Here is a 17,190-nt window from a genome sequence, read left to right as displayed (position 1 = left end):
AAGGGGACACATTTTGTCGGAGCGATAACTTCCGAAATATTCACTTAAAAAAAAAAACATTTTTGGAGACCCTTGTTCGTATTGAATGAATTATCCAAAAATATTCCATAGGCCCACACCATTGGGTTAAAGCGAAACAAAATACCTTTTTTATGGGAGGCACCCAAAAAAAAAAATTTTGTAGTATTTATTTCACTGTTCTGTCTCCATACATGATTTATGCATCCATGACAAATTGCACTTTTCTATCACTAACAATCACTTGACTACGGAACCCTAGAAAACGCTACGATTTTTCAAAAATTTAACTAACCTGTACTGAACCTACTGTGTCTTAAGGACGATAATGAAGTCTCTCATTTCCGTAGCGGCCACTTTGCACCGGCAATGCACCAATAACTTTACTGCAGTCGTCCGAATGTCATTTAAAACTAAAAATAAAGTCAGACCCTCAAAAGTTCATTTCGTTCCAACGAAAAATTCGACGGATAAAAACCGAACTTTAAATTAGAGTGGAAAATTGAAAATCTACTCGCCTCAAGCTACCCAGCAGATGTTTCTTGATTATATATAATACTCGTAGCTGTAGGATATAATAAAGGTTTTTTACAGCTAAACTTAGTTACTACGTAGCTATTTTCAGGGACGAAAGTCGAAAATGTTGTGGTTCTTAGCGCTTCGCGTTAGTAGGAAAAAAAACACAAAGAACTCAATAACTCAAGGAACTAGCCTGGTCTAGAACAATAGTCAATTTCTATTTGATTATTGAGAGCGTCTAAAAACCGACATATAAGTTATTTTGCTTGAAGAAAGTAAATTAACTCCTGGAGTCCCAGGTATGGCCTTGTCAGCCAAAAACGACATATCAGACCCGATATCGCGTCCGTGAGACTGTAGGCTTAGCACAGGAACGCCACGACAGTAAGTATATCACCCGCGAGATGGATTACTCATTCCTCCCTAATACCGTTAGAAAAAAAAGTAACCGGGCGAGATACTGTCGCGAGATACTAAGACTATTAATTTACATAACTAGGTACTTACCACAGATCGAACCAGGAGCTCGACGGTGAACCACACGTTACACACCAGCTCAATGTAGAAGAACGCCACATGCGGCTGCCCGTGATTCAGCCAAGGCTGACTCTCCACTATCGCCGTTTCCAGAGAGTTGTTCTCCACTGGTAAAACCAACGCCACTCGAAGGTCAGGATGGGTCTTAAGGCAGAAGCAGAGGACTGACACGCAGATGAAGAAGACGGAAAGGGCGGATATCACCTGGAACAACAAAAAATTGTGATTTAGAATAATTCCAAATGGATTATTCACGTAATAAGTTCTAAACATATTTCAATCCGTTTGGAGGATCCTCAACCAGAGCAACGTCTACAGTGAGTGAGCGACGTGTAATGCGTGTCTTTGTGCATTATGGCCGAAGGTCCAATACGTTATTTGCGATGCGCATCCATGCGAGGCCGTAGTCCAACCTGGATGCAGAGCAAAACTTGGAATTCTCACAAGTATTCTACATTGTTTCACATTGAAGTTTGAGCTTCTAAAATGGGTTGCATCATCGTAGAATCTGAAATATGATTAAACTAACTTAAAGTTCCAACAGCAGTTTAGAGACGTTATATTTGGCTTGAAATTATTGCACCAACCAGACAAGGTCTCTTTATAGCGTCGCAAAATGCAATGCTAAAATAGCGACAACAGTTTTATAAAAGCCGTTATTTGTCTCTCTGTCATATTAATCAAAAAAAATAAAAATTAACACGAAGAGGCATATTTATAGTTAATATACATAAAATTATGTACAAATGTTTTTCATAATGTCAATATCCAGATACGAAAATAAGGACTACGATTGTATAGAGAAGCAGTCTTCCTCTTTCCTCTCAATTATAATTGCTTACTCAACAATATGTAATATATCGTATCATATTTAAGATTTTACTTTTATGATACAGGAGGCAGACGAGCTTATAGATCACCTGAGGATAAGCGATTAACGCCACCCATGGACACCTGCAACATCAAAGGGATTGTAAGTGCGTTGCCGGCATTTAAGGTACGCTCTTTTCTTGGTTTGAAGGTCGTATCGGTCCGGAAATACCGCAGGCGACAGTTCATTCCACAGTTTAGCTGTGCGAGGGAGAAAGTTTCTGGAGCAACGCACAGTTGAGGACTACTAACCGATGGCGATGGAAAAAAAAACGAATGAGTGCACAATATCGACGATGATAAAAGAAACCATTGCTCCCAAAGGCTGTTGTCAAAATAAACAAAAGCAACAATAACTTAATAAAAATATCAGTGACATATTAATAAATCAATGGACAAACGTTCGGGCCAAACAATAATAGGTCAAATTGTGTTTGATCAAATAATTCAGTTGCCGCAAAGCAAATAGTGGGCAGAAGGAAATGAAAGCTTTTGTTTGAAGAGGCTCTTATTTATTGTTTGTAAAGGTTTTTTATTAAAAAGATATATTTCTGCGAATGGCGTTTTTGTAGGTTTTTGAGTATTATTTACTCGATAAAAATAAAACAATAGTTTTTTAAAGTTATATATTTTTGAAAATAACGATGATGGTGTCCACCAGGTGTTGATAACAGATAGTAATTTGATTTCAGTGGCACTATCTACGTATCGTATATGTTATGTTGCTGTAATTTTATGTATAAAAGTAGGCTACATAACATTTTTACAACAGCTACTATTTTTGATTAAATGATTTGTTTCAGCTACTAAAAAATATCTGGAATAGATCACTCTTCAACAATGAGGCCGCCTGTTGCCAATCTTAGTTATTATTTTTATTTAAGCTGCATCTTTTACTGAATCTAATAAATTTCCCATCAGAAAGTCTTTTCATTGTCTGATATAATCCAATTCATTAAAGCAACAATATTTTTATAAAGTATCGCTTACACAATTGTTACGAATGTCGTCGTATAAATAAACATAAGAAAGGGTTGACAATACTTATAGTGTTAAAAACAAAAACATTATTATTAACTTGGCCCGATAACGGGCATTAAAACAGATGTGCGATGAGGGTCGCGTCGGTGCGGACCCTCAGTTTATTTGCCATAAATGTGGGCGACTACTATGCCGTTCTAGAATCGGTTTGTATAGCCACGAGCGGCGCTGTCGCTAGATCATAGATGCTGCTTAAATCATCTGTAAAGATGTACAAGGCCTGTACGATTATTAACTAACACAAACGGGACTTAATCGCGTATTAAGTTTTAAAATTTACCTCCGACGTTTCGAGGACGGCGTCCCCGTGGTCTCGGAGACGCCACAAGTCCCGTTTGTGTCAGTTAATAATTTTTTTATTTTATTTAGAACACAAACAGTCACATATACAAATGGATTTGTAGTACAATGTAGAGTAATTAACATACTTAAGAATGATAGACCTGGAGGTTCATTATTAAGTACATAATGTTAACATACATGCTAACAGCATAAAGAAAATGAAATCCTGAGCCATACTTAAATTCTATTTACTAGTCTTCAGAGAAAAAAAAATACTATAAGTAGAAAAACAGTAAGCAGGTTTTGTAAAAATCGTAAAAGAATAAATCAGTGTTTTAAAAACATTATTATTTTACATTGTAAAAGCAAATAAAATAAATCGCTATGTTAATTTCACAGTAAAATAATAAATAAACATCATGAAACACATTTCGTTACCTACATTCCGACCACTCAGAGTAAATCCGCTTAATTGATCATCTCCGCCGGCTGATTGCTCCTTAAGAACCTTTCCAAATACTAAATCGTTCCGATCTGAGATGTTTTTCTATTCAGGGTACGTGTCTGTTAACGATTGCATGTTTGGGTATATCAAGTATACGACACTGGTACACTGGTACGATGTGCGAGTCGGATTTGGGTACGGAAGATATTCGTTACCGTTACGAAATTAAGTATAATTGGATTTTTTAAATGATTCCTAATATACCTGGAATTGAGATACTTCTACAAGTTCAAATATACTTTATTCATGTAGTTCCAGCAAGTAAGATAGTATTACATATAATTTATCTTAAGCTAATTATCAGATAAATTTATTGATGTAAATATTATTCCATAATACTATTGAATTAATATACAGATCAAATAAATACTAAGAATTTCACAAAATATCGTCAAACATAAAAACAATTGTATAAAAAATACTGGTCTAAAATGGTTTTAGAGTAAATTCTAAATGTTAAACAAATAAATAAAAAACAACAAAGGAAATGCATACATTGGAATATCCATTTCATCATCATTATTCAAATATAATAAATAATTAATCATTTCCAAAAAAACGAAACAACAGAGAAGTTCTATGTAACTATCACACCTACTCACACAATTTCACGAGAATTGGTAACACAATTTTATTAGTGTTACTCGTAACTTAAGATTTTTTTTCTTAAGTCTGACTTACGCTTGACTCTAGATTTCTAATAGATTTTCCTGTAATCTTTAGGTAAAGAACTATTATATGTTTTTTTTTTTTTAAGATTTAGACCTGGTAGTTTCGGAAATAAAGGGGGGGGGGGTAATTTTTTTGCCCATTTTCTTGACTAACTTTGAAACTAATTATTTAAAAATTATTAAAAAAAAATATCTGAGAGTCCCACAATGAGCCCTTTCATTAGATATATCACACAATATATTTTTCAAAACTTGAATTTTAAATTTTCTCGTTTACCCCCAAAAAGTGGCCCCTAGGTTTAATATTCATTTGTATAAGTTAAATGTCCGGCTTTGGGTCACAGATTTATAAATGTGTACCAAATTTCAACTTTATTGGTTCAGTAGTTTCGGAGCAAATAGGCTGTGACAGACGGATAGACAGACGCACGAGTGGTCCTATAAGGGTTCCGGTTTTTCCTTTTGAGGTACGGAATTCTAAAAAACATCTTCTTATCGTAACTTAATGCCTTTTAGATAGCCAAGATGCCATTATGGGGCATAGTCTAATATGCTTATTGATAGATATCAAAAAGCGACAAGTAACCTATGCAAAAACTAGGTTTTACAAAAAAAATCGCAAAATTCAGTTTGAGTGCTAGTTTTACCATAACATTAACTTTTACAAACACATTCAAAAATTTGAAAAAAAAAAAAAAAATTTTTGTCGAAATTTACTTAAACTCATGTAACATTTTTATCTTCTTTTGGACTCAGAAGTCCGTGGTTAAAATCTTTCGGGTTCCAAGTGTTACAACGTGTATTTTTCTCCAGCTCCAAAGCAGATTTCTACTGTTGGTTGTTTTGGTTGTACAGTATAAGGATTAATACAATTTAATATTTATTGTATTCTCCTTTGCAAACGAGAACGGAAAATCTTAATTTCCATATCTATATCCCAGTAGACTCACCAAATTACACATTATTTACCGAAAAAACCAATCAAGTGCGAGTTCGTTTATCTCGCACACCAAGGGTTCCGTACAAACTTTAAATTTTTTCATGTAACTAATAATCACAATAGACTTGTGACCAGAAGTATACTATTAGCATAATTGTGTACAGCGCCATCTATGGGCAAATTGTGGCTAACTAATTTGCGCGATCTGTATGTATGTTGGTTTTTCAGGGATAATTCTTTATCATGAGAACCGATTTCAATAATTTTTATTTTATTTAAAAGGAAGTATCTTTACTGTTTATTTTTCTTGTAATCTTTATGATAAGCAAATCGGTGTCCATTTTCCTAGCCTGGGTATCAGTTGTGTTTTGGGAATTCGCCGCCCGGGGATTCTTAGCACCCCTTAGGCCGGGCACTCGGGGCCGTGACGGGGAGTTATTCATTCATGAAAGGGGGTTTGGACCGTAAGCCCACCACGCTGGTCCAGTGCGGGTTGGTGGGTCGTCAGAGCCTCGTTCGTTGTTCAGCAGGGTATACCACGAGCAGGAGAGGTTGACTTGAAGCCCGAAAGGTGTTAGTTGGGCTCCCATTATGATAATGTTATGAGAATGTAAAAATTTCATAATTTTTCATGGTATTTTTCACTAACAAAAAAAAAATAAAAATTGTTTTGGTATGTTCAATTTGAGCCTAGAACTAGACTTTGAAATTTTGCCTCCTCTTTATATTGGGCATTTTCCATAATTAATATAAATAAAATTACACTTCCAATATGTCTGGGTTATCGTTGTTCATTACTATTCCAAATTTCAAATCGATAGCTTAAGTACTTCTCGAGATATTTAGCGATGTGACAGACGGACGGACGGACAGAGTCGCACCATAAGGGTTCCTTTTGTACCTTTTTGGTACGGAACCCTAAAAAGAACATTCTTTCCATAATATCCAATCACATTTTCATGGGAACCTCAATTTATCTCAGAATATCAGATTCATTTTCTTAACACGCCTACTAATAAATAAGATAATATTTTATTTATGGGAATCGGCCACGGGTTGGCGCGGCCTCGACTAAATATTTGCACGTCATGATATTACTTTGACATTTATACCGGTGTTTTGGTCCAAAATATGAGGAGATTGTATAGATATTTAGCATTTATTAAAATTGGTTGATGGCAAGTATTTGGCTTATTCGTATTTTTATCGTATCGTGTTGTCTCGTTTATTTTATCGAATCAATAAAGATAACAATAGTTTATTTTCCAAGTAGGCATATTACAATGCGCTTATGCGCGTAAGCGCTGCGCTTTAATGCGTATAGGATAAAGCTACGCCCGCTTTAACCCTACACCTCTGACCCGAGAAGATTTAAATCCCTTTCAAATTGTAGCAGGGTATCCTAATATGGGACCAACAAGAAACTCGGCGGGACATATCTTTTCAAAACATTAAATCTTATAACTAACATGCATTAAATAAAAAACTACAATTTAAATTAATAAGGAATAAAAAAAAATAACATAAAATGTGGTGGTGGAATGACATGGTTTTGATGCTAAACGGTTTTTGGCACTTTTGGCCGCTTGTGAATCTAACAGTGACACATCACATCACATACGGGTTGAAGAACTTATGTTAACGGCACCAATCATGGGACATTTAAGAGAAAATTTGGAGTATTTTTGATAATTCACCGACGTCTGTAAAAAAAATCCGCTTTGTACTTTAAAAGTTGAATGTCCAATTCGTCCTTTATAATTTCTATGAATTTAATGAAAGCTACTGCAATTGGTTTCAATATTATTAACCAATTAAAGCTATGATTTTTTGCTCCAGTCATGGGATGTATGGCGCCATTAATTTTCAAAATAACAAATATCAGTAAAAAATTAAACTTAAGTAGCTCTTTGGCTCTTGTTTATGGTAAAATGTAGCTAGCGATTAAAAACTGATGGTAAATACTTGTTTTACAGGATTTGTTCATACCATCCCATTACTGGTGCCTGTCCCATTATAGGGGTGTTTACTATACTCTTATTATTGGAAACATAAATATACTTATTTCCCGCCATATTTTATACACATCATCTTTTGCCAGGGTTTAATAAAAACTGTGAAAAAAACGCCACACGAAATGACGCTAGAAGTTACACAGCTATAGCCGTACAAAAGATTGTTGGAAAATCGTTGGTAGCCTATGGTGCGAATTTCTTTTCGGAAGTAGCGAGTTCAAAACCCGGCTCGTACCAATGAGTTTTTTGGAACTTATGTACGATATATCATTTGAAATTTATCAGTCTCTTTTCGGTGAACGAAAGCATCGTGAAGAAACTGGACTAATCCCAATAAGGCCTAGTTACCCCTCTGGGTTGGAAGGTCAGATGGTAGTCGCTTTCGTAAAAAGTAGTTCCTGCGCCAATTCTTGGGATTAGTTGGCAAGCAGACCCCAGGCTCCCATGAGTCGTGGCAATAAGCCGGGACAAGCGCCAGAAAGAAGAAGATTGTTGAACCTACCCCATATTCTCTTGAGAAAAAAGGAGAGAAAATAATTCCCCTCAAATCCGCACAGTACCCGAGCAATTGATCATGATCTTATAGATTTAAGGGTGTTCGGATGAACGTCCGACGGGGTTAGTAGGTATAAAAGTTGTAAATTTAAATTTTCTCGGGTAGCTTTATTTGACGTTAATAAGCGCGTTGTAATATGCCTACTTGAATAATAAACTATCTTTATCTGTTTTATGTTTCTTTCTGTACAATAAAGTGTTTTACTACTACTACTGCACTCGGATGACGACTTAAGGTGACATTCGAATGACTACTGCAGCAGTATTAATATTGCGACATTACTGCTGAGGCGTTCACGTGAGAGATGTAGTATCCTTCATGAATTGTGCGACGGATGTCAGATGATAAGATTAGATTAGATGATTTATTTCATGAAAGACAATTACATAATAAATTTGCATTGATGTCAAAAATATAAGAATTTCCATCATGATCGTCAAAATAAAATAAAAATGAAAATAATAACAATACTAATGAAATAAAATTATAGCTCCAATAAGGATTGTCAATTCAATTAGAATAACAGTAAGTAGGTAAATACTTACAAAATCCAAAATTTAAATTTTATAATGTCAAAACTTACGAAAATACGAGAACAATAAAAATAAAAACGATAAATTAATAAAATAACACAAATAATATCTCCCAATAAGAATCGTCACCACACAACAATATAAAAAAAAAACTATGAAATAGTATCTCCCAATAAGGATCATCTGTATGATAAAGAAAACAATGTCAATAACAAAAAATGTTGGAAAAGGATGGAATGTTGTAATCGTTTGCAGACATTTCTGCTTAATACAAAATTAATTTAGTATGGGTAGCGCATCGTTACTGGTGAATATCTGATATAACTTGGAACTCCGGTAGACGTTTAGGAAGTGTAATACTCTTACGGTAGATGTCACTAGGCGTCTTTCTAAGATAAATAAAAAAATAAGTTGGTGGAAATATTTTAACTGTCCTCTCGGTAGTTCAGGTGGCAGAGCGATGGGCTCCATAGTCGATCGAGTTTGAACTTCGCCCGATATAGTGAATTTTTCGACTTATAATTTTTTTCCAAACATTATTCTAACCATAACGCCCACGCTCGTCTCTTGAACCCAAAAACTACGCCATAATGCGATGATTGATGTAACAGCTCTCTGACCAAGAATCATGCTCTAAAGTATTGTGAGATATTCAGAAGAATTCTATAGAAAAGTTAATACCTTTCATGGCTGGGTTGGCTTGGGTGCCTTTGAAATGCTTTAGGTTTTCTTCATTGAAATTATAATGGTATTAGGCTTATCTAAGTATTTTTTGCCCTTGTTAGACTCGCACTCGTATAATAAGATGTTTTATCCAAATTAGAAAAAAAAAAACAAATAGTAAATTCCTTAATAGTAAAAGCCTTATTGATCTTATTGTGGGACTTTATTTGTGTAATTATGTCCTATAATATTTATTTATTTCAATTCACCGACCAAATAAAATGCGAAAGCTTAAATAGTGGCAAAGATTTTCGTCACCTAACGACAAACGCAAAGTCAAACAAAACTCACACATTTAACAGCACCAGGCCAATAAACTTCACCGCCTCCTAGCCTAGTCCGTAGTGACCCTGCCTATTAAGCAAAAGGACCCGGGTTTGAATCCCGGTAAGGGCATTTATTTGTGTCTCTCCCTCTCTCTTTTTTTTTATACTACGTCGGTGGCAAACAAGCATACGGCCCTGGTAAGCAGTATCCGTAGCCTATGTACGCCTGCAACTCCAGAGGAGTTACATGCGCGTTGCCGACCCTAACCCCCCTCCCACCCCTCGTTGAGCTCTGGCCTTACTCACCGGCAGGAACACAACACTATGAGTAGGGTCTACTGTTATTTGGCTGCGGTTTTCTGTAAGGTGGAGGTACTTCCCCAGTTGGGCTCTGCTGTAGATCTGGAATGACATCCGCTGTGATGTGCCCAACCACACAAATACCTCTCTTGTGGACGTAGTTTAAGGACGTACCCGGATCTCTCTCTCTCTCTTAGCATATTTGCGTCCACTGCTGAACATATGCCTCTTTCATGCGGTGGTTCTATGTCAGGTCAGCCCTGCCGTCTTTCTAATATCGTCCTACCATCTGGCTCGTAGTTTTTCTCGGCTTCCCAGTCGAGGTCTCCAGAATAGTGCTCGCTGGCCCCCATCGGTCAACATCTCTGTGACACATATGGCCGGCCCATTGACGATGGCGATTGCCGATGTCGGTAATTTTCGTGCGTTGGCGAATATCCTCATTCCGAATTTTGTCTCCCGGTGCGAGAATGCGTAGCGAGGATATGGAAATATGTGACTGTTTCCACCAGAGATGTGCGAGGTAGCTGAGCGGTGCGAGGATGCGTAGCGGTGATGTGTAGCGGGCTCTTCAAATAAGCGGAGCTTTTTAGGTGACGTTCGGATTCCAACCGCAGCTGCACTACTACGGCACTATTGCAGCGCGACATTACTGCCGATTGCATTAGTGCCAAAATGAAAATGTTAAAAATCCGGGCAGCATCATCGTTTATGACATTTACGGCAAAAATGTAGTCGTCTGTATTGTCACGCTGCAATACAGCTGCAGTCAACTGCATTACTGCAGAAAATGCAAAAAAAAACTATTGATCGAGAATTCTATATGGAATTGTACGCTTCCTGCAGTAATTACGCGCTACAATACTACTGCAGTCGACTGCATTACTGCATAAAATGTCAATAAGTCAATTTATCGAGAAATATATCCCTCGCAATACATCCCTCGCAACACATTACAAAATTGTGTAAAAGTAGCATAAGTAAGAAAAACATCTATTTTTTTGTGTAAAATCTTCGCTGGTCTCAGGTGTTGTCGAGGTGAATTACAAGAAATATAAAAGGTAGCAAAGTGAATAAATAGTCGTTGAGGAATCGGACGACTACCGTCAGAATATTGAATGTAAAATTGCCATAGTTAAAGTTACATCTACAGACATTGAATGACAATTGAATTTATATAATGCATTGAATATTTTAATTTAAAAATATGCGATTTGGATATAATTATAATAAGACAATTTTGATACATGAAATTAAATTATATATAAAATTATGAAGTGCATACATTTTTTATTACATTAATTAATATTAACCTACAGAAAAAAGGATCAAAAATGAATCCATTTTTGAACGTTTCTGAACATTTTGTCAATGTATTTTTGTGACACACTGTAATACGAGAATTTATCATAAAGGAAGAAATACTTATACTAAGGTAAGGTTTCATCTAATTTAAAACCTGGATTACCCAGACCGTTTGCTGGAACTTTTCTTTGAACCTAGACTTAATTATATTATCTAAAAGCGGTTTCTTTCTATCGGTAAATAACTTGATTGTGCAGGCAACATATCCAATAATAGGAAACGTTCGCCTTATTTATTGTATTTTATATTTTATTAGTCTGTGATTTCTCTTTGTCTCATACTTATAATATAAGTAAATTGCTTTGTGTTTTATAGACTAGATGGAAAACTTCGCGACTCAATTTTATTTTCATAGAATAACCAAAAATAATATTTATTTTAATATAATAAAATATATATATTAGACATAGTAAAAACAAGCAATTTTTCAATTAATATTTCACATCGCAAAACTTTTTGTCAAAACCGAACCCTATTTATAAAATTCATTTATTTACGTCGGCTGTCTTTTGGTATCTACTTACATATGTGTACCAAATTTCAACCTAACCTAATTTTATTTTCGAAGCATATTAACTATGACAGACAGACATACACACAAGTGATCTTAAAAGGAATCCGTTTTTCTTTTGAGGTACGGAGCCCAAAAAAGATGAAAGTATAACATTTTAACGAATGTCAATTGTCAACTTAGTCTTTCTTGTATGTATGTATGTATGTCACTTTATTACACATAGAGAGGTTAACAAAAAACAGACAAAATAAAACAAAAAAAATGATCTGTACAAAGGCGAACGTATCCCTAAAAGGGATCTCTTCCAGCTAGCCTTTGAGAAAATGCGAATGGATCAAACACTAAGACGTGAAAGACACATCAATATGAACAGTAGCAATATGAGAATTTTGGATACACATAAAAGTAGGACGAGAGCAATAAATAATAATAAAATAAAAAGTAGAAAGCCAGTAGTATGAATAAGCAAACATATAACATACACATAAACCTCCACAACACAAGACATATTGAGCTTACTGTGGGAGTTAGTCAATTTGTCTAATAATGTCCTATAACATTTCCTTGGATTTCACGGGCTAAATCCCGGTCTTTTAATAGGCTTGCGTGGGGATATAGATCTAACACGTAGAGGCCCCTTGGAGAGCTTTAATGTCATGTAGAACGCCTGTACAACAATTGACACTCTAGAACCGGTCGCAGCAGGCATTGGGACTATTGTAGAAAAAGTGGACAGTATAACGGTCTATGGATTGAAGTTTGGGTAAACAATGAGACTGGGTTATTACAAAGACGTCCGGACACCTGCCATGACAATGTTTTCACTAGTTATCGAGGCAGGCGGTGACTCGTCGCCCACTAGATGGGCCCCTGATACTGTCGTCGTGAAGATGAACAAGGAGTAACACCGGTGTGAGCGGCTCAGGGGTGTCGAGAGATGTGTGTCGCTTTCTACTCAGTAGCTGATAACAGCCACTGTGCCAACTCGCGACTTATACAATCTGTTATTATTATTTATTTATAGATTCAAACTCTTTTCTATAGTAGACACCAGTAGTTCAGTAGTAGTAGCATAGGAGTTTTTTTTTTCAGAGGTTGTGCAATAAAGATGATTTGTATTGTAGACACCACGCTCAAGTTTAAAAAATCGTTTCAAATATAAAGTCAGCATGTTTTTTAAATTACCAGACAGGTCATTACTGGCAGCGTTCCAACGGTGGTGGGGGGAGGGGGTGATTACGTCGAGCTAGAGGCAAGTTGGAAATGTCCTAAAATAGGGTCGAGTAATTTAGTCTTAAGTGGAGAGGTTTAATGTGAGTAACTTGATTATCGTCAAGTAAGTGAAAATTATGAAACTGAATGAAATTTTGGGGGAGAAAGAATTCAGGCATCTACTATATATAACCATCGACAGTATAAGTAAGTAAATATTCTTTATTGCACCAATAATTATACATTTTACATACAAGTAAAACTACAAATAAATTTTAAAGGAAAATAGAACCAAGTAACAACAGGCGGTCTAATTGCTGAAAAGCCATCTCTTCCAGCGAGCAAGTATAAAGACTACATTTGCATTGAAGAGGATGTATTATTTTATTATAGTACATCTTCTTTTAGATTTCAATCACAGAATATTGATCGAACTGAGCATGGCTTCAAAACAATTTCAATGTCAGTAATTGTTATATTAAAATATATTGTTATATATTATTATTACAAAAATTGGAATATTTTTAAAGGGTCGGCAACGCGCATGTAACGCCTCTGGTATTGCTGGCCTCCATAGGCTACGGTGACTGCTTACCATCAGGCGGGCCATATGCTTGTTTGCCACCGCCGTGATATAAAAAATAGTACAGTGAATGAGATTAATTTGAAAACAAAAATAATCACAATATTATTCATGCTATTATTCCTAACTAATAGAACATAGGTACTATGAAAATTTACTTGTTATTATTATTAACTAATGAACTTATGTACGAAATATCATTTGATATTTACTAGTCGCTTTTCGGTGAAGGAAAACATCGTGAGGAAACTGGACTAATCCCAATAAGGCCTAGTTTACCCTCTGGGTTTGAAGGTCAGATGGCAGTCGCTTTCGTAAAAACTAGAGCCTACGAAAATTCTAGGGATTAGTTGTCAAGCGGACCCCAGGCTCCCATTCGCAGTGGCAGAAATGCCGGGACAACGCGAGGAAGTACTAAGTAATAGTTTCTGGACCGAAATAATCTAATATACTATGAGTTCGATTCAGATCTGACGACTTGTTACGGTTTGGATATTATTTGACAACCGGTCTGGTCCGGTTATGGTTGAAAGTCGAAATGTCATGACAAATCGTTAAGTTTGAATTGACTTCCATATTCGAATGATAGCAACACGGTGCCCCAATATTCCCTACAATCATAGCCCGTTCATTTAATGCAAAGATCCCAATATTCGAGAGTAGGTACGATATCTCCCCCATATTGGCGCCCAGCTGTCCTTTATGTGAGTGTAAGCTACACTGATTGCATATATTACTTGCCATAATACCTACAATGCGGCATATAATAAATGCTAAAATAGATATTCATATCATATTCAAAATTCAAAATTCAAAATTCAAAATTCAAAATTCAAATTCAAAATTCAAAAATTTATTCTGCAAGTAGGCCTCAAGGGCTCTTTTACAAGTCAATACAACATTTATAGGAACATCATATAGTGACATGAAAAATACATAACAACATTTATAAATACAACAGCCAATACCTGGGTAAACATTACATTATAATAATCTTAAAATAAATAATTAATACAATACAATAGAGATGTATAGTCTCTATGGTTAAAAACACATTAAATCTGGAGATGTAAAAGGTCCCCAATGTCAGAGTACTAATACTAATAAAATTTGGAGGTGTAAAGTCTCTCCAAGTGTCAAAATAAAATTTATACTAAATAAATAAACCGCGTCTGGACTGTTAAACTAGCAGTCTCATAAACTAATGCTACATTCTGTACATAACTAGTATGTACCAAGTCAAGTATATTATACAATATGACAGAGACGTATAGTCTCCACGGTTAATACATTAAGTAGAATAAGTTAACTGAACTGGACTGTGTATCTCGGTGAGGACTGTCGTGGAGGAAAATGCATGTTTTATGTGTAAGTTAGTTTTAATAGAACCTTATGTAGATTTTACTCTGTTTGTTCTCCTAATAAATAAATAAAAAAAAAACAGAAAAAAAAATACCATATCATAATTTTATTCTTTTTTTAGTTATAGTAGAAGTATAAGTTAAGTTATAGTATTTTTATGTAAAGAAGCTGCCTACACTAATGCATTGGGAAACTGTAAAGAGAGCTGTAAGATTTATTAAATGAAATAAATAATAATAATAATATTTACCAAAATAATAGTAAATACACTGTTGACCAGGGGATGAAAGGCACTCATCTGCCGAGGTAGTTTGGCGGCCGAACGTAGAGAGCGTCAATAGTCCGAGGCTGAAATGATAACTTTCATCCGAATTAAACACTCTAGATTTTATTTCAAATACGGGGAAAGAAAAAAAGTGATTTTTAAAAACATCACTTAGTATAATTGTTACAGTATGTCTTAGGGGTACTTTAAATTAACTATTTAGATAAAAGTATCGTTATTATAGAATGGGTAGTAAAATTAGAATGCAAATTCTATAACAAATCCATTTAAAACCAAACTTCAATTGCTTATCGTAAAAAAGTACTTGGAAATCACTTTCTGCATACTTTTTAGAACAACAATGGCTCTCTTTCAAAGCATGAGAAATAAAAACAAATTATATGTCATAATATTCCAAATAGCTAAATTTATAGCTCTATTTTAAAATATGTATAATCTTTTGTAACCACGTTTAATTGAATTGAATTGAATTGAAATATTTATTTCGAACTTGACGTCCATAGGGTTAGGTAACAATGACTTATGTATCTAGAGTTAGTATTACAGTTAATTAGACAAAACAAACAAAACAAAACATTACATAATATTTATAAGTTTCGCGGCAGCACAGCAACAGGTGAGTGTAGCTGCACGTACCGCTTGACTAGGGGCGAGTCCCAACGCTGCGCCAGCGTCCTTAGGATGCTGTTCGTGCTGCTTCGGCTGCGAGTGAGGAGTGACGCGCATCGCTTCCTCATGATGGCGAAAAAAACAGTCTGTTCGTGCCTCAGCAAACATCGCTGAGGCACTACAATACCGCGGCAACCTGAACAGCATCCTAAATGCATCATTATATTGGACACGCAGAGCGCTATACGCCCGCTGCGTAAAGTTGGCCCACAGACCGCACATGTAGAAAGTTTGACAAAAAGCTTTGAACAATATTAACTTTACTTCTTTACTAACACGTGCAAACCTGCGGGACAACATGTTACAGCGGACGCACAGCGCCCGGCGCTCCCGCTCGATGTCCTCGATGTCAGACAGTGTGTCCGTGACCCAGTGGCCCAGGTACTTAAATTTGTCCACTCTTTTTAACGGAGTTCCACAAAGCTTAACCTCCTGCATTTGGTAACTTTTGTTACCTGATTTAAATTGCAAGAGCTCGCTTTTAGACGCATTGTACCTGAGCCCATGGGCCTCAGCATACGTTTCACAAATGCCTAACATTTTTATTAGACCCCCCATCGAGGGGCTCAGCAGCACCATAATATCATCAGCATAGCTCAAGTTGTTGACACACATGTCCTCTATGTGACATCCGACACAAGCGCTTTTGAGCTCCTCGATGAGACCATTCATATATAGATTGAACAATGTAGGAGAGCTCAATCCACCCTGTCTGACCCCGCACTGCATTATGTACTCCTCAGATAAGGCGCCTGCGCTGCTGTTTAAGCAAATAAAAAACGGATAGAGAGTACCTACCGTTAAAACTAATTTTAATAACTAGTAGTAGTAGTAGTTGGTTGCTCAGATGGCAGAGCGCTGGAGTATCGATCCAGAGGCCGTGAGTTCAAGTTTCACCCAAGACAGTCATTTTTCCACTTTGAAATTTATTCTAAGCTTAATAGCCGACGCTTAATAGTTCGCAGACGTTTCTGCTTGTTAGAAAATAATTTAGTAAATACGGTTTTCGTCTGGTTTCGTTTTTAATGGTATCAATTTTATTATTTAAGGCACCTACTTATAGTCAGTGTTCGCCGAAATGTTAATGCAATTGACATTAACCATTACAAATTGAACCGTGAAGTGTAACCGTCCGTTACGGTTTACGGTTCAATTTAAAATGGAAAATTGTCAATTGCAATTAACGTTCGGCCAACAATGCTTAAAGTAGGGGAAATACGTTCAATCATTCGACATATATGTACTCGTACGTAAGAACAAAACGACGCCTTATTACCAATGTACCCGGACCCGGGTACGTCCTAAAACTACGTCCACAAGAGAGTTATGGGCATTGTGAATGTCATCTCGCTTTGTGTGGTAGGGCACAGCCAGTGGATGTCATTCCAGATCTAGAGCAGAGCCCAACTTGGGAAGTACCTCC

The 17,190-nt window shown here is 36.0% G+C and overlaps 1 protein-coding gene across 3 annotated transcripts in view; it reads right to left on the bottom strand.

Annotated features, from left to right (window-relative positions):
• LOC133526205 (potassium voltage-gated channel protein Shaw-like) overlaps positions 1–17,190 on the bottom strand; it is a 400,770-nt gene that overhangs the window by 226,118 nt on the left and 157,462 nt on the right. For all 3 annotated transcript variants that reach the window (XM_061862725.1, XM_061862724.1, XM_061862726.1), the window contains one exon: positions 1,045–1,278. In XM_061862725.1, coding sequence (XP_061718709.1) covers positions 1,045–1,278 — 234 coding nt within the window. The remainder of the gene's footprint in view (positions 1–1,044; positions 1,279–17,190) is intronic.

Source organism: Cydia pomonella, chromosome 16 (genome assembly GCF_033807575.1).
Source record: "Cydia pomonella isolate Wapato2018A chromosome 16, ilCydPomo1, whole genome shotgun sequence".
NCBI classification, from domain to species: Eukaryota; Metazoa; Arthropoda; class Insecta; order Lepidoptera; family Tortricidae; genus Cydia; species Cydia pomonella.
Note: the sequence above shows the minus strand (reverse complement) of the source record. Positions and strands in the feature narration are given on the sequence as shown.